The following is a 19,163-nucleotide window of genomic DNA, read 5'->3' on the forward strand; positions in this document are numbered from 1 at the left end:
AAGTCAATCATATGTGCTGCCTTTCAGCATCTGCCTTTTACAAAGCAATACAGAAGCAATTCTTTGTAAAGAATTATTTAAATCTTATAAATATAGTCCAGCTGTACCAGTTGCATTTCTTTATCTTTCTACCTACTTATTATTGAAGTCTAATATCTTGTTTTAAGGTTTTTGCCTCTTCACTAGATCTTTCTGCAGCAAATATTGGCAGTTTGGCACGTACAGTTGTAGTGCCTTCTCTATTACCATTTATTAACTTCTAACTGTTGCATCTTTTTTGAATCCAAGGGTATGATCTTCTAGAAATTCGCAAAAAATGGAATTATATATGTATATATTCAGTAGCCTTCAGTTTCCTTATTGCTTATGGTTTCATTATGGGTGTTTGCTGCTGTCATGTTGTCTTCATTTCTACAATTTAATATGAAGGTGCATTAAGGTCGAGACACACTGCTTGGATTCCTTATCACAATTCTCTGGGGCTGCTGGGAGAAGGGCTGTGGGGCAGGTTGGTTTTAGGTGCACAACGTTGGAGGCATTATGTTAACAAATTACATAAACTTTACCATATTTCTGTGATCATATAATATCATGTAAACATAGTATCATATAAATATTGTGGTATTTCTTTGCGTTAGTACAGACTATTTCATGGAACAGAATGAAACTGTCAAGAGAAAGGCATTGAGGACTTTTAATATAAACAAAGATCATCAAGAAGCTAAGCTTGTCTTAGTAAGCTTAAAGTGTTTCTAAATGTGAGGCTTTATTCTTACAGGTGGGGTGAGGAGAGGGAAGTGACTGAGCAAGGAGATGCTTCAGTTCTTATCCCAGAAGAATGCTAACCAAGGCAGTAGTGCCTGTAGATGACTAAAGCTGTGTACACTATAAATGGGATGGTAGAGGACATAGGAAAGGGGAAAACGTAGTCATGATAATTTTGAGCAGGTCATTCTTTGTTTTTTTATTTTGCTTTTAGCAGTATGGTTCTCATTATGCCTGGAACTCGAGTGAGCTCAGGTGCCTGGGTCAGTACTGCAGTTGCATGTATTGAACCACGTTCTCGGACTCCTTGTAGCACACTGCGAAAATAAAGTCTTGGAAACACATTAGTATAGAATTGCATCAAATAGACTGAAATGGTCATGTCTGAAGTAGTGCACATCTTACAGCTGCTTTTGCTTTCTGTCTCAGGTGTTGGAAGATAACGACTATGGTCGTGCAGTGGACTGGTGGGGATTAGGAGTTGTCATGTATGAAATGATGTGTGGAAGATTACCGTTCTACAACCAAGATCATGAGAAACTGTTCGAACTGATACTAATGGAGGACATAAAATTTCCTCGAACTCTTTCTGCAGATGCAAAATCATTACTATCAGGCCTTCTGATAAAGGATCCAAATAAGCGGTAAGTGAAATTCCTTGGGTATACAGGTGTAATAAATACGCTAATTATACTGAGTAATGTAAAAATAGGCCAGTGGTGCCTGGTCTTCCTGGCTGAAGGACCTGTCAGTCACAGGAGAGGGCTATATGCAGCCACACTGTCTCAGATTTCCACTTTTTCAATGCAGAACAGTATATGAAGCGAGTTTAACAAGGAAAAGGGGAAAAAGCATGTGGAAGATAACACTTTTAAAATCATTCACAGCAAACACAGGTATCTTTTCAGGTTTAGATTGTATACTGAAAGAAAGGGAAAACTCTCAATTGTTTTTCAGAATATGAATTAACCCTGAGTTGTCTGTAATGTCTCATGGGGACTACAGCACTTTATCTTGGAAGTGATCATGCCAGGAGACATGTATAGACAGCCACAGCTAAATTTTATTAGGGCTCGTAAATAAATCACATATTAGACCATGTAAACTAGTAACTTGATAAAGAATACATTTTCTGAGGGAAATTTAAATACAGTGGTTTGAAAGCAAGTATCACCCAGCTGCTGCCTGTGCCCTTTTGTTGTGGGCTTTTCCCTCTGGGATTGTGGCCTAGAAGAGCCATTTTCCAGTGGCTCCTGCACTGGACCAGCAGTGTCCAGTCCCCTGTGGTTCTAAAACAAATCTCTGTAAATCAGTGAGAGTTGTCTGCAGGTTCCCTTATTTCCCCAGTCTCTCTGTTGTTCTTGCTAGTGTCTTGGCATGTTTTAAGGCTGTGGGCATTCATCTGTCCGTCTGTCTCTCTAGTCCTCCTTCATCCTCAGTTTGTTCCCAAGAAGTTTTTGGTAGCGGGCATTGCTCACTGGCACTCGGAGCAGGACTGGTTGCCGTGTCTCTCTGAGGGGTTTGCCTTCAGATAGCCAAGCGCAGCAGCCAGGAGAGCTCAAGCGGTCAGCCTTTCTGCTGCTGCCCAGCAGTGCCTGTTTGACTGAATTTACTGTGTACAGTGAAAGCAAACTGTCACCAACCAGCCAAATACACGGAGAGCAAAGTAAAAATTTGTTCCTGTAGCAACTCCTAATGCGTTTTAACCTCCAAACAATCTGACCCATCAAATATATTAACCTTTAGAATTGAAAAGATACTTCCTCGTAATTAATCTTTGCAGACAGTAGTGTTACATTTACAAGCTTATTCATATTCAAGTTCTGGTGCTAGCTAATGCTAAATAGTGTGGGAGCACAGAGGTTAACTGCAGCTCAGTTTTTCTCTGAGCAGCTGGATGGAAAGATACCGAGAGAAGTCTGGAGACTGCAGGCTAACTGGGGTGCTTTGCACCCCAATTCTCTAAAATATAGAGAATTTTACAATGAGTAGCTGAGAAACAAAGAGGAATACAGCTTGGAAATGAGAAGAACTTTACACCCAGTTATTGCAAGACTGAGGTAGTAGTCCAGAATATTTGTGTAATTTGGCAGCAGGGTAATTCCAATACAGATCTCTTTTCTTGGTTGTGGGAATTATTGCTCCTTGCAATAAATGCTTTTGAGAGTAATTTATCTTACTTAAAAGGTTGTTTTTAAAATTTGTCTTTATATCTTTAGCAGTTCCTTTTAAGGAAACACAAACTGCTTGTGTCACTTATCGATATTTAACAAGCATGGGCTGCTTGTTCAGTTACGATTAGCTTTTTTTCTGTTGCAGCTTCTCTCTGCTAGACCAGTAGGATAGCCAGTCTCGGGAAGAAGTTAGATGAGAGCTGAGCGGTCCTGAAAGTCCTCGTGCTGTTGAAAGGGGCAGAGGTTCCCTTCACTGGATGTGTGGTTCTTTCTCCATCAACAGCAGCAGCTCAAGAGAGCTCACTAAACTTGTAGAGTCAAGTTTGACTTGCTAATGTGACAAAAAATAGCCAGTTCTTTCTCATTTTCTCACTGCGGGGTTCGTTTTTTTCCAGGGTAGTGAGCTGACTCAGCTCACAGTCATCAGTGGGAATGATGCTGTAGATGCAAGCGAGAGGGGAGAGGTATGGGCAGGGGTGGGACCCTCCTCTTTTGGCAGTGGTGGCCACTTCACTGAACTCAAATCACCTTGGGCAAGTCCACCCAAAGTAGGTGTAATTCACTTCCGAAGATGATTTGCCACAGTCTAGCTTTGGCAAGCTATGGGCCACAGTGAATAGTGTGGTTATTTACAATGGCCTTTAAATAACCTTCTCAGCAGGCCTACAATTTATTAATTTATACTAATTGACTCAGATTGAGACTATTTTATGGTAATTGGTTAATTGTTACAGCACCCAGATGCAACAGCAGTGAACACTGTATAAAAATGATGTGTGAGTCATTACTGATTCAGTGCCTGGCACCTCCGTGGAAAAATTTTATGTCAGCATTGTTGGGTTGGTTTCGGGTTTTAATAGTGCCAGAATGTTAGTTGGTCTTTCAAGAAAACTAAACTTAAGTATGTTTTTAAAATGAATGAATTATTGAAAAGGCTCATCATGGACAGTAGTGAGCACCATAGTTGGAATAATCAAATAGAATAGACCATGGCATGGGTACTTCTACTATCACATTTTCTCTTGAGATCACTTGAATTCATATTAAACAGGTGAGAATTGCATATTAAATATGAGAGAATTGTTCCCAGATAGTCAAAAACAAATTGTGACTTCTTTAATCATCACAAGAACCTAGTCTCCCTTTAAAAGTAACGCTTGTTTAATATGATTTTTTTTTCCGCTCTCTGTAGACTTGGTGGAGGCCCAGATGATGCAAAAGAAATCATGCGTCATAGCTTCTTTGCTGGAGTAAATTGGCAAGATGTATATGATAAAAAGGTATGTCTTTATATGACATTGAATAATCTGGCTTCTGCGAGGTGGTTTCAACTGATAGTCATAGGACTGCTGCTCTTTGAAGTCAGTCATGTTTTTCTTTGCAACTTTTTGTGTTGACACAAATGAGTAATTATTCTGAACTAGGTGTACTTACTTAATCTTTTGTTTTTCAGTAATAACTTGTCAGTGGACCAAAAATAAATTTTGCAAACCAAGCTAAACACAGCAAAGATTTTTCTTCTATTATGTAAATGTCCAAATCTTTTCCTTTCCTTTTTCTTCCTGGACCTTCAAGAGAAAAGTGGGTGTATGACTCAAGAGAATGTGACAAAACGTAATGGAAGTTTATCCTGAATTTTCTTTTTATTTCTGCCTTTTACTGAAAAGGTGTTTTACGGAAATAGGAAAATGAAGTGATTGGAAGTGACTCATAGCAAAAAAATCTACTTTCTGATTGTTTGTCTTTAAGTAGAAATCTTTTTCAAACTTCTTTTTAAAGAGATATCTAAGGAAATTAAAATAGCATTAAAACACTGAGCCAAAACAGCTTGTGGAGAAAGTGAGTACTGGGAATTCAATTGGAACAGTTTTCTCTAAACCCGGTCCTGTTCCTGTAATGATCAACACTTTGGGGATGATTTTAGAAAATGAATTTGTCTTACTCAGTAGTGAAATGCAATTTGACTTAAGTTGTTTTATATACAGAAGCTGATTTTTTTCTCAGTACGTGTGTAAGAATTTACTTGTTGCTATAAACTCCTTCTATTTTGATAAAGTCTTTTTTTTCCCCCAACTGTTTTACATTGTTAATCTGCCAGTTGAGCTGCGTAACTTTAAATGATAGATTTTTCTCCTTTTTTTTCCCTTTGTTCAAATAAAAGGAAAATGGAAGACATATGAGTGAGCAGAATATGTTTATACTACAATGTCAATGATACAAACTGTTTTTTCAGTTGTTGTTGAACTGGAATTTTAAAAATGTGTGGTTGTTGGTGTGGTACTTCTCCGACAAATACCGGAATTGAAATAAGAGCCTGTACATGATGATATAAAATATGGTACTCTGAAGTTACTTGATACATGTGCGATTTTTCCCTGGCAGTATCACGAGGTGTCAAGAAACTCTAAAATAAATAATCAGAGCACGTATATTAATCGGATTACTTTATGAGCTCAACCTTTGGTTAGTTTTGTAGGGATGTGGTAGAGATACACTTTGAGGATAAAATCTAAAAATACAAGCTGAGGACCTTTCTGGAATTAAAAAAAACCCCACTAAAATTGATTGGATTGCAATGTGCTAGGAGTGAGTGAGAAAGAAAAAGCTATTACATTACTCTTGCTCTGGTGAGAAAGATTTCTTAATTGTTTTACATTAGAAATAGAGCTCTCAGTTCTACACTATGTTCAACATCATATTTAGTTAAGAAAATATAGAAACACTTAATTTTTAAGCATGCACATTGAGTCTTTACAAATCAACATGGCAAATGTCGTTCAGTCAGGATCTTATTCTGAGCTATTAAAATAAAAGGAGGTATTTTGCAGGTATAAATACATATATAAATTTATATAATTATATAAAAATATATAAATGCAGGTATTTTGCTTGTATGTTCAATAAGGTGTATATGGCTTATTGGAGTGTTACAACTGGAGACCTTGTAGTCATTCATTATTTACTATATCTGCTGTTGCTTTGAGAAACTAAATTTGCCGTCAAAAAAAATCAATTGAATTTCCACAGTTGAACAGTTAACTTCAAGGATCATAGGAATTGCTTTGTGCAGTATTGGCACACAATGTGTTCTTTATGGAAAAATAACTCATGAAAATTACTTCTGACAGTATGTTTTTGTGTTTAATTAAAAATAGTTTTCTTCCGATTATGAAGCCATTTGTCTAGGTGGTTAAAATATCCAGTTGTTTCTTCTGCACACTCAGTCTTATTGGTTCTGAAGTATGCTGAGTGTAAGACTGTGCTCGGAAAGAAAAACTTCAAACGTTATAATAAAGTTAATGAACTTTCACTCAGTATGTTTATTAGAGTGCTTATATGAATATTTTTGAGGTTTTGGTATTCTAAAATACCTCGTGAGGAATGTGCATCAAACAAATTTGATTTTCAAATAGATTTATTCTATGCTTGCTTCTGTTGCTGGTTATTATTAGTAGTACAGTCTTCAGCAGTGGGGTCATTTGATGAAATTGATAGTTGATATAATTATTTGCATAGTAAAAATATTTCACAGTATTCTTGCCTGAGGTTTATGCACCATGAAACTGTAATTTTCTGGCTGCATTTCAGGAGTGTGTTTCTGTTAGCAATGAAAGTACTGAAGTTCACAGTCGGAGTAATGGAAACAAAAAAAAAAATCACGTGTATTCCAAATAGTTGCTGGGGGATAGTTTTCTACATGTGCACACTATGCTCCTGTGCCACTAGTTTTAGCATTTTTTTCTAGAGATTAAGTAGGTTATCTATGTTTTCCTAGAGATTACTTGGTTATCACTTTACTGGTGTGATTAAAGATGGAATTATATATCTGTAAATTTAGATTATTTCGTGCAACAAACGGTAGCTCTGTCAGGTCAAATGGATCCAAATGGTCAAATGGAATTATTAGCTCTCTGATACTGCTAACTAGTTAAACTAATTTGATACTACACAATGATAATAAAATGTTGTATGGCACACTGGAGCAGAGAAGGTCATTGCCTTTAGATGAGAAATGTATAATAGTTAGCATTTGTGATCAGATGTATTTATTTTTGGCAGAAAAACCATGAGGGCATATGAAAGAGAGCAGCCTGTGCCAGGTTCTTCCTGTGATCATCTCAGCCCTGATGAGTTTTCATCTCTGTGCCTGAGTATGAGAAATTGAATAGTTTGGCAAACTCTGAAGACTTCAAAAGCCCCTTATACTTTTAAATAAAATATTTGTTTTATTTTTAGCTAGAATCAGGAAGCTTTTTGAAATTTCTCTGTTACTCATTTAAGAATTGTTTTACCATATTTTTATTTGGGATGCAAAAATATTCTTAAGTTGTCGGATGTTCTGTCTAAGGTCTTTCACTGAACAAAAACCACATGGGCATTAATTTAAAGGTAGGAATTTGGGTATGTCTTCAGGCTTGCAGCTTGAAGCACTCAGGTAGCCTCATGTCAAAAGAGAGCCAGACCTTTCAGTGAAGCCTGGGTTTCCTCCTGCACGTGATATGGATGAAAGAAGCCACATGGGAATTCGGGCTGAGATACATATATCTCCTTCTGATTTCTGATGATACCTCCGATTGTTCCTGAAGCAAATTAGGGAGTGCTGGCAAATTTATTTGTTAGTACTGGGAAGGGAGCAGGGGCAAGTGGCAGTAGTGGTTAAAGCTGGAGTGTCTGACTTGGCTGCAGGCACCCGCGCTTGTGACGGGCATGACGTCTGACGTTTCAGCATGACGTCCGACGGCTGTGAGAAGCTGCTCCTCACCCTTCATCTGTGGCTACCTTTACTTTGCTTAAGACACAACGACAGCAGAGGATAAAATCCCATGGTCGAAGCCTTGGGTTCAGGCCTGGCAAAATCTGCAATATAGCTATGATCTTAAATGCACGTTTAAGTACTTTGGTGTATCGGATTTTAAGGGAAAGGGCAGGAGGGAAATAGGAAAATACCAACATCTGGTTTTAGGCTGTTGCTATTTGAGTCGTACTATTTTTGTGCAATTATCTGCAGTGCAAAAAAGGCTCTAGAAATGACCCTCGTTACTTGCTTTTGTGTTGTTGCCATGCAAAGTAGTAAAAAGATCAGAAAACTGCGAACCAGTCTGATCTTTTCATTGTGTTTCCAGTGATACTTCAAACTACGTGGGCAGACCTAGTGGTTGATCACCACCCTTCCCCCAGCTACTTGAATTTACAGGGAGGAAAATATACAAAGGGGTGTTGCTGTAGTCCTGGGGGTTGTGGTTTCACTCTGGCCATCGTATCAGCATTGTATCACTTGGAAAAGAGTTTGTCCAGGGGCAAAACCCCCTGCAGAAGCCTGCCTTCCTGTGGATTTGTGCTGTGTGTCCATCCACCCCACTGAAATCCCAGCTCTTCCTCCTCCCTGGGCCTAGGACCACCACATGCAGAATCCTAGCAGGGTCCACAGGTTATTTCCCAGGCTGGGCAGCAGGCTGCCGGCCTCTGGGCCGGGAATGGGGATGGACCAGTGCCTGCATGAATGCTTACTGACTGGCTTGAAGCTCAACTCAAATTACTGTCTTTCCCTCAGTGGAAACTCAATTTGAGGCGGATGGACAGGGATGTCTCTCTTCTATTCAGTAAACTAGATTCAGAAACACTGTGGGAAGTGTATGTGCCAAGTCTTTTCTCTGTCCTGGTGTGTTTGCCCAGCCATTTGTAATTTGTTAGGGAAGGACGTACAGACTGACAGAGTGCGTAATCTCATCAGCTCCTGTTTCCTTTGGTAACTGAGCTAATATCAGAAAAAGGACAAAAAGTTGTTGTTAGGACAGGAAAAACAGTGTTTTAAAGGACTTAAGTATTTTTCGTTAAAATATTGTTGAGGACCTAATGCTGGAAGGCTGAACTAAGAGTTGGCGTTGTTAGTATCTCTGCATGATTTTTAGGGTCACCAAGCATTTGCTTTCGAGGGAGCTAGAAGACGTTTAAATGAAGGAACACATATTAACAGATACGCAACAGAAAACCATCACATTTTGAGACAAGCTTTGCTAGTATCCTTTTAAAATGTTTTATTGTGTTATTTTGTAAGTTAATAAATTTCAGTTTACGTGAAAATAGACTGTTTATTTGGAATGTCATTAAGGTAGCTAGTTTGTTATTACAAATACTTTTCTTTTTTTTTGAATTTGCAAGTCTCTTTGTGAATTGACATGTTTTCAGAACTTCCAGCTGAGCATGCTTGTGACGAAGTACAAGGGTATATTTCAGTGATGTGTGACCCCAGTCTCTTCTCACAGTATGATTTATTTTTTTCACCATTCTGATTTGCCTAATCTGTCTCTTGTTTCATTCTTGAAAATAACAACTTTACAGTTTGGGTTCTTCAGGAAAGTTTAAAGTAGATGGAAGTTTGATTTCTGGACATCAGATCATGAACACTTAATTACCAATACTTAATTAACTTTCATAACCAGAAAGAACTGTAACAACTGACACAGTTTCTGGTGTATGTCAGACTTGAATAATAAACTGCATGGAAGCTGTTGAGATACAGCATATGATGACAATGCAAGGCATTATTGAAATATCTGTTTTGTTACTTTCAAAATACGTAAGCTGTGAGAAAAGCAGAGTTAATCTCATAAATGGTAATTTATTAGTAAAGAAGTGGCATATATGTTGGGATGTGGCAGTGATTTTTTTTTTTTTTAATTGGACAACTCGGAATGTCATGCTGAAGTTGAACCATAAGATACAAATAATTATTCCTTATGGATAAAACTTGAAATTGAACAACAGTGCTCACTCTTTATTACTTATATGGTACATAAAGATTGCTTCATATAAATTCATATATATATATATAAAAAATATATATATATATATATAAAATCATATAAAGAAGGAGTGTGCTTGGGAGTTTAGAGATTGTAATCTAGCTATCTAGTTTATTTAAATGAATAATTCAGTGGGGGTGGTGTATAGCTGCACCTCTTACTCCTTTCACACTTCATCTTGGAACACTGTTCGGCTGCAGTCTGTTGGTGGATGAGATTCTAACAGTAGTGTTAATTTTGAGTTCATTGGAAGGAAAATTCCCTTTAAATTGAAAGAAAAAGGCAGATCAAACTGATGTTGTTAAGTGTCATATTATTCATTTGGCAGATGGAGTGCATTGCAGTTCCTTTCAGGTAGCTTCAGCCACTTCCTGTACAACACCAAGACAATTCCTGTCAGATTGTCTTTGAGCAAGTAACATTACGTATTTTCTCTCATACTGAAGTATTTGTGTAGTTGTTCAGTAAGCATGAGAAAGCTCAAGGTGCAGGACAGAGCCTGTCTGTCTCCGTGTGACTGTAACAGTCAGGTACTGTACCTGCCCCTCGCCTTCCCCCAAGAGGTGGGTGGCAATTTTCCCAGGTCTTCAACTGTGGAAAAACAGTGGTGTTTCTCACACACTGCTCTCGATGGATGCCAAATGGAAGTGCCATTCACCAGAGCTAATAAAGACACTAAGAATTTGATATTGCTTCTGCTGTCATTTCTAACACTAAGCCTTGGAAAAGGCTGGGGCAGATTCAGCTTGACAGATGGGTGTGAAATTGGATTTTTGTCTTGAACATCAACTCTTACAGTCACTTAACTTGCACTGAGTTTAGACTTTTATGTCTTTGTACACAGACACACACACGTGAAATCTGTATTTGTGGTCCTTAGAGTAAATTCCTGGGTGCTCGGGTGCAGTCTCCTGTCTGGTTCAAGTGTGTTCTGCCTGGATTTCTACAGACCACTAGTGCAGGAAAATCATCCCATACTGAAGCTTGGCAGCCGGGACCGAGCAGCGCGATGCTCACACAGACTGACAAGGCCTGCTCTTAACAAAAGCTCATCTTACTCATTTTGGACACAGGTACTGGCTGTGCCTTGCGGTGCTCACGTAACCCTTGGATTTTCTGACTTCTCAAGTCAGAAGTGGGGAAAAGCTGTGGCGATAGCAGCTGGACACCATTTCCATGTAGCACCAAACATGAAATGCCGCTGGGTGTAGAGCGGCATCTTCATGGTGTGACCGTCAGAGCTGAAGTTAACGTTGGGTGTTTTGTTCTTTGTCATTGAGCCTTAGCTTCAGTCTCCCTTGGGATGTATGGTGAAGCTTCTCAGCTGTTATGCAGGCTCTGTGTCAATCTCAGTGGTTATCTCTGCAGCAGTTGCACCTTATTTGTCTTTCTAACAATTTCATAACAGCTGGAATTTGTGGTGATTTTACTTTCTGCTTTTAAGTAAAATCTAACCATTATTGAACAAAGGTGGCAATCCTCCAAAAAGATGATTGCCAAATTTCTGTAGCATGGCCTGGCATGTTAGTGACATGCCTTGCAAAATCTGTCTTGAATGGTTCTGTCTCCAGTCTCCCGAATGTGGTGTTGAAGTACCGTGTCCCTCTACATATACTTGTGCGCATCATTTATACCATACTCTGCTCCTGCTTTGTCTGAAAGGTTGTTAGGAAAGGATTTCTTACTGCCTTTCTCTCATTTTCTTCTGGAGGTGATGCCTAAGCTCCACGTGCTGGTTCCTCATTTCTTTGTAAGAATTCTACAGGAACCAGTAAGTTATTTTAGAGATTCTCCCATTAAAATTGAGACTGTGTCTTGCAAGTATCCCAACAATGATATGAAGATCAGAGAAATAGTTTATTTGGGGTGAGGTGTGCCTGTGGTGCCAGGTCCGGAGTCTGGAGTGGGATGTCCACAAAACTGTAGCCACAGTTGTTTTGGTGTGAGTCGGGTAGAGCAGGTCAAAAGGAGTGATGCTCAGTTCTGGCCATCCTCATAGTTGTGCTGGTGGAAATGGTGCTGTGAGGGAAGGAGGCGAAGTGTGTGGAAAGAATTAAGAAACCTTCCTGCTGCTCTCTGTTGACTTGTATCTGTGCATCTTCATTTCCTCTTTCCCATAGGCTGTAGGGATGGTTGGTGTATGTGAGGGTACAGCTTGTATAAACGCAAGCCTAAGCTGTTGCAGAGAGCCACGTGGCTGCATGGTTTGTTTTTGCAGTCACTGAAGTTTCCGACTGCTTTTAATGTCCAGGATATGAAAGGTACTGCTGTGAGAAGGATGAATCTCAAAACACCAGTGACATAAATTTCAATCGGATTCCTCCCTTCTGGTTACAGCCTGGAGTTTGGTGTGTTTACTTGTTTCACCTCCCCAGTCAGCTAAACTTCTGCCATAACGGGAAGGTTCATTAGCTGTCTTACTGGATGCTATTGATAAACAGTTTTCTATTAATCCTAGCTACTGAGCATCAAATTGGAGCACCAACTTCCTCCCATCACCTGTGGTTGATGAATTTTGTTTTAATGGTGCTTTTCATACCTGACTGAAATTGTTATTGTGATTATTTGTTCCTTAGGAGTCATTTAGTACTGTGCTGCTTTTTCTGAAATAAGGTTTTCAAAGTATTTTCATAACCATTACTCTTTCAGATAGATGGAGAGAACAAGGGGGTGATCTAAAGTTGTAGTGAGGCCTGTTTGTTTTGGTGGACAAAAAAAAAAAAAAAAAAAGAAAAAAAGAAGGAAAAGAAGCCTTGAGTAAACCAGTAATTAGCCAGTAACTTTTTGAGGAAGAAATGTGTCAGCTATTGCATTATCTTTTCCCTCTCTGGTTGCACGTCCATACATTGCTATATATTATAATCTTCCCCTGCCCTTCCTTTAATGTTTCATTAACTACTTTGACCTAAATCACAGTTGTTAAAGACTGCATAGGGAGTGTTTTCTCCTTCCCTTCACATAATGGTTGTAGCATGAAAGGTCTCTGGTTTACTTCGTAGCAAGAGTGGAGATGTGCATTGCGCCATTGGAAAGACATTGTTTCTTGTCCTTGACTTGAGAAACAAGAAAGTTTTTCCTAAGCCTGTATTTTCATATGAAAAGTTTTAATTCTTGTGAAATGGCATTTTCTGTTTCTGATCTGCAAAAATAATTCCAATCAGGGAAGTAGTAAAATTGTTATAATAACCTGTTACCTAGTGGATATTTTTCATACCGAATTTACCTAATGTTTACTTCAGTTGCTGAGAACTGTAGAAAGTCTCTTAAAAGGATGTGCAGCGGTGGTCTGGTGGTTACTTGGCCTTGAGTAGAGTACGTTACTTGGCTTCATGTAATTCCCCCCCCCCCCCCCCCGCTTTTTTTTTTTTTTTTTTTTGACTTTTTGCATGTTCTTCTCTGAGGCATCAGAAAAATGGCAGTCTGGGATGTTCCACTGCAGTAACTCTGTACTTAGGAATCGTGTGGCTGCTCTGCTGGGGGACATACACACACAACAGATTTGGAAATCTGTTTTCATAGTGCAGAATTCATTGGGATGGCCAGGATGCATACAAAAATAATTTTCATGAAAGTGCAGGAATTTGTACGATAAAGCAGAATACTTTGTTTTTAAACACCGGATGTAACTGGATTTATACCTGGAAGATTCTTCTGATGTTGAGTTTATATATGTTAGTTCCTTAAACATTAGTCTTACTATGCCCAAAACCTTTACTTGAAACCGCCTCTGCTGTTGTATGTTTTACATTCAGGAAAATGTAAGTGAAAAGTGAATTTAGTTTTCTAAAGTATTAATCAGATCTTTTGTACTGTTATAAGTATATGCAAGTGATGGATTTATTTTTACTTAATAATTGCTTGGACTGTTACTGATGATTTGGATCAGATAAAATAGATCTCTTAGTATAAACTCAAAAGGACAAATGAACTGTTGCTGGAAAAAAAAGAGTCAAATTGTTGAATGAAGGGTAATTCTGAAGGACTTGTAGGTGTATCCAGGGAGGGGTGGAGGCAGAATCTGGTCCCATGGCCAAAGAACCGCCCAGCATTCTGGTGTGGTTTTCATATTGCAGGGTACAGTGAAGGTATCTTTCTCCAGCTACCATGGCTTTCATGTTACCACCTGTCAGTGTAATATGTCCTATGGGAGAAGGAAAACATGAATAGAACTGGGCGGCAGTTTTCAACCTGGGTTTGGAAACAATAGGAGTTTGTACGTGCATTTGTAATGGCGATAAAAAATGGAGAGAGGTTTTGTGTGAGTATATGCATCTACATGTGCTTTCATTTAGGGTTTTTTGCTTTCGTTTTGCTGTGTTTTAGATGCCCCATTTATGCACTTTACCATATTTTAATCATTTAGGCCTCATCTCTGATCAAAACAATCCCAAACTGTAAAGTATTAGGAATTAATAATTATCTAGATAGAGATCTAGTGTGAAGAACATCTTGTTGAAAGAGCTCTTTCTTTGGCTGGTTGTGCAGCACTACATACTTGCACAATCTAGTCCTCCTAGGGCAGGCTAGCTTGCTTTGGCTTTTGGATGGCTCAGTTTGTGAATTGTGTAGTCTCCTTTGGTTAGCACTGAGATCCAGAGCTGCTTCTAACATCCGTGGTTCATGCAGTAAAAGCTGTAAAAAACCCCAAAAAAGTCTTGTGCATCGAGCATAGTAAAATAGTGAAGACTCTTGTTGTAAAAAGTTATCATCAAAAAGAAGAGTTTCTGAAATGTACATTATGTATTGTGAATCACGTCTAGTGCATTGAACCTCGGTGAGGGGAAGGGGTTTAACAGCAGTTTTGCTTCCTTTGCTCTGGGGTAAATTAGCGACTTAATTATTTGTTGTTGGTGTTCTGGTTGAGGAGAGAGATAACATGAAAATAGAGAAAACCACACACAAGGTCTGATAATATCAGTCAACCATAATTTAACTTTTCCTAGAAAGGGAAATTGCTACACCATGTTCAGGGTGTGCATTTTAAGTTGCCTATGAGCAGATAACACCAAAGGGCACCAAGTTACAAAACAAAACATTGTCTTCTGCACCTCCTTTCCCCCTCCTTGGCAATATCATGCCATGCTAAACTGCTGTATTGTTTTTGACTGGCACCATGCAGTGTGATATTCCATACTGAATATGCCTTCCAGTTAAAATCTGTGGCCTGTAGGCTGTTGTTCCGGAGGAGAAGGTGGATAGCAAGGCTGGTTCAAAAGAGGGGCAAGAAGTCCTGCCTGTGAGCTGTGAGCAAATACTAGAGATGCTGGGAAATACCGCACTGTACTGTGAAAGCAGTAGGCAGGATGAGATCCAGCAACTCACTTAAGCATGAACTGGCCTTTTTTCAAATACAAAATTTATTTTCCCATAATTTCTTCTAAAGGTAAGTTTAGATGTAGGCCTTCACCCTGGAAAAAAAACGCGTTGTGCTTACTGTGTTCTCTTTGCAGTCCTTTCTGCCGTAGCTCTTTATACCACCCAGCTGAGGTGAAGTACCTAGAGGTGCCCTTGCCTGACATCTCTGTGGGTAATTGGAATGGCCTGAAGGGTTTCTGGGTAAATATGCAGCTCAGTTTATCTGCAAGTCACGTGAGAGCAGTACTTGGAGTTTAACTGTGTTGGGCTTTTAGCTGGATTCTGAACTAGTATTTTTGGGATTGACTCTAATGGCTTCTGTCTCTTGCTAGAAGTTAGAGATTTGGGTGCCTCTGCACAGACCCACTGGGAGGTTTGATCTGGGGCGTAGGGAAAAAGAACTTGTTTTCCTGGTAGTAGTTTTGCTGGTTTCAGGTATAGTAATTTCATTTTGTTCCTTAATCTCTTTCAGCTTGTACCTCCTTTTAAACCTCAAGTGACATCTGAGACAGACACCAGGTATTTCGATGAAGAATTTACAGCTCAGACTATTACAATAACGCCGCCTGAAAAATGTAAGTCAGAAATCATGCATAAGCTTACCTCAAAAATAATTAGTTCGTAACAAAGCACTGTGTAAGGTTTTTTCAGTTTGAATGGAAAAGCTATTCTCACTGCTACTGGTAAAAGTCTTCATAGGGAAGTGTGTAAGAGTAACTCTCAATTATAGTGCTCTTTTGAAAAAGGAGTAATTACAAAGCTTAGAATATTAGATCACTCTGGGTTGCATGGGGGTTTTTTGGTTTGTTTTTTGTTTGTTTGGGTTTTTTTTAAATAAATGAAAACAGCAGCTTCAAATGTTTGCTGGTTGGGAGTTAAGGTCCCAGTTTGGCAAAGTATTTGAAACATGGACCCTGCTTTAAGCATGTGGACACTGCTAGTGACTTCAGTGGGTTGTCTCAGTTTAGGAAGTTAGGCATATGTTAAAATACTTTGAAGACCAAAAGAAATTAAAAAAAAGAGCTGCCAGAGACAAGTTGATGTCTCTTGTGTAGATATAAATTACTTGAAAATGAAATTTCCTACCGAGTCCTGTGCTTCAGCGGAGCTCTTAAAGAAATTATTAATAGGGATATAACTGCTGCGCTGGGCCTGGCACGGAGTTCCTTTGTTGGAGTGAACGTAGTTTCACTGCAGTTTGTATTTTTGTCATCTTCTGCTACACACAAGAATCGTGATCTGATCGGCCAAGCTAGGGCTTAACAGAGCTACTTACCCACTCAGAGCAGTTGAAATCTTGTTGCTGAGTTCTTGCATGAATTTCCTTTCTAGGTGAGGTTTGGTTTGTTGTGGGTTTTTTGTTTGCTTTTTTAATTGGAGGATGGGGAAGGAAGATCACAAAGGTAGACAGTAAAGGCTATAGTTAAGGTTGATTACCCTTCCATAGAGCTATCTCATTTTTTGGTATTTTGCCATTCCCAGATTTAGCTACAGTTTTATGTTGGTTTACAGATCTGGAGTATTTTCTGTATTTTGCATTTGTAATGTTTGAACACAGTCATTTAAGGGATTTTAAGTCTTCCTGCTGTGAAAAAATAACCTTTCTTCTCCCATCTATCTTGATAAGAATTTGTTCATATTTGTAATTTGAACAAATTTTGCTAAAATGTGGATTAACTTGGAGTCTGTTAGTTCAATATCAGAAAGTCCGTTCTCTTGAGACTCCACATATGCAACGAGAATGGCTATTTATCCATCGAAGGCTGGAACAGTACAAAATATGTGGATGCTACCAAGACTTTAGCTTTAAATTTATTGAATTCAGAGCAAAGCAGGGAAACAACCTACCTGCCTCAAGTACCTGTCTTGGCCTCTGGTCATGGTCTGGCTGCTGCAGAATGAAACTTAGTAGGGGCTGCAACCCCAGCCCCATCGTAAGAATAATAAATTCTCATGCTTAATGAGTAATGATGATTTTTAATTATGTTTCTTTAAAATCTATAAGTAATTATATTATCTACAATACGGTATCACCTCCTTCTGATGTAATTATGCAAAAGGAGCTCAAAACGTGTTTTAGGGATGGAAGGTTGGTAACTCTGTATCGGAAAGTTCCAGCTGAACTAAAGATCTTTCGTAGTTACAGAAATAATTTTCATAGCATTTAGGCCAGTTATTTAGGTATCAAAGTTTTACAAATCACGCTCAGTGAATATTGAAACTATATCTTGTAGTTAGAGTAATCAAACTGATAACAAAACAAACAAGCTCTGTACACTAACCTAATTTAAATTGACAGTGTAAAGGGCAGATTGTATTTGAAGTTACAGAACTGAGACTCACTGTTGAAGTCAAGCAGCCTAATCATAGCAGTTGCTCAAAGCTGCATTAACGCTAGTTTTTATTCATGGAATATATGAAGATACAAAAGGTACGTGATTCTGAAAGGTTGCAAATAAATACATCATTAGAATAACAGTTTCAATAGGAGTCTTGAAGGATAAGCACTGTTTAAAAATCCATGTGAGAGTGTAGATCCAAATTCTCAGAGTTAGGCAACATCTGGTGCTTGGTTTCCATTGGCACTGCAGGAATTATGTAAATAAAAATATTTATGAGTTTGGCTTCGTCCGTGTTTCCTCTGATCCCAGTAAATACTGTAAAAATAAGTAGTTTACTAAAAAATAACATGTAAGAATTGAAACACATAGAACCTGCAAGAATTGTTCATTTTGTAGCTGTTCTTCCCTTTAACTCCCTTTGAAATGGAGGAATATTTAAAGATATCTACAGGAAGACTATGACTTCCTGAACTCAGCTTAAGAACCAGTGTAAACTGGCTGCTTCAGTCGCCTTCTCGGCTGCCAGAAGCGAGACGTGCTGGCATGTTTCGATTAGCCTAGAAGGGGTAGTAATGATTGAAGTTCTCAGGTGATAGTCATAATAAAACAAACCAACCAACCAACCAACCTACCCTGAAATAAATGGTGACTTATTGAAGTCCTTTCAGTGGGAATCATTCTACTGTATGAGCATAAGCTCACATTAATAAAGTCTTACTTTAACTTGAGCCTTTACCTTCAGCTTTGAACCCCGAAAGATGTACCGCATTTCAGGTGAATAATAAAATTTTGTTGCCAATATAATGACATTTTGAACTTCTTCCTTAATACAGATGACGAGGATGGTATGGACTGCATGGACAATGAGAGGCGGCCGCATTTCCCCCAGTTTTCCTACTCTGCAAGTGGACGAGAATAACGTTTTTGTTCTGCTGCTTCACTGTCATCTTAGGTTTATCACTGAAAATGATTCCTGAACATCACCACCAGTACTAGATGCTATTTAAGATAGCGGGGGCACTTTCAGAGACCGTTCCAAATTGAACAAGTTTCTTTCCCAGACCTACCTAAAATCCGTTTTGGTTTTGCATGAAATATGAGATTTTTCTCTACTGCGCTGTCCCGCTGTTGCTGCTGCCCACAGTCTCAGTCTAATAGCAACGTCAAGAAGTTACTAACAGTTTCTTTGGAGGTAGATGACTCGGCTTCAGCATTGTACACTTAGTGCACAAGGAGTCATCTATTTTTCCTCACAGTGGAGGCTAAACAAAAAAACCGTGTTGGTCCAGCTTATCTTCTTCCAGAAGATGAATCAAAATTGTAATTAGTCTAAAAAGACCAGTCTATAACACTTTCTTGCATCTGTTTGTGCTGGTTAGAACAAGGAAACGTAGGGGTGGTGATGTACATATGCAAGGTTTTTGTTAGGCATATCATTACTTGAAGCAGGTCTCTGTCATTAACATCTGGCTGGAATTTGTTTGGGAAACGTTTGAGAGAAGGACTTAAACTGTTGATATATATAAATATATATATATATTATTTTTTAATTACTGTTGGATACTACAGAAGAAGCAGAAGGGCTGGGCTCACCCAGCCTGCCACTTAGAACTTCCAGGTTCACGTGCAATCATGGAGAATCGAACATTATACATGCAAGAAATGAAGGCATAAAAGCAGCAGTTGAAGTGGTTTAAGGGGTCTTATAATTTGCACCAGATAAC

At 38.8% G+C, this 19,163-nt stretch overlaps 1 protein-coding gene across 2 annotated transcripts in view; it reads left to right on the forward strand.

The window, feature by feature from the left end:
• Window positions 1-18,753, forward strand: part of AKT3 (AKT serine/threonine kinase 3) — a 154,091-nt gene extending 135,338 nt beyond the window's left edge. For both annotated transcript variants that reach the window (XM_074579978.1, XM_074579977.1), the window contains exons 11-14: window positions 1,195-1,409; window positions 4,132-4,219; window positions 15,570-15,672; window positions 18,273-18,753. In XM_074579978.1, coding sequence (XP_074436079.1) covers window positions 1,195-1,409; window positions 4,132-4,219; window positions 15,570-15,672; window positions 18,273-18,358 — 492 coding nt within the window. In that variant the 3' untranslated portion in view covers window positions 18,359-18,753. The remainder of the gene's footprint in view (window positions 1-1,194; window positions 1,410-4,131; window positions 4,220-15,569; window positions 15,673-18,272) is intronic.
• Window positions 18,754-19,163: the final 410 nt, after the last annotated feature.

This window comes from Larus michahellis, chromosome 3, assembly GCF_964199755.1.
Source record: "Larus michahellis chromosome 3, bLarMic1.1, whole genome shotgun sequence".
Classification (NCBI taxonomy): Eukaryota; Metazoa; Chordata; class Aves; order Charadriiformes; family Laridae; genus Larus; species Larus michahellis.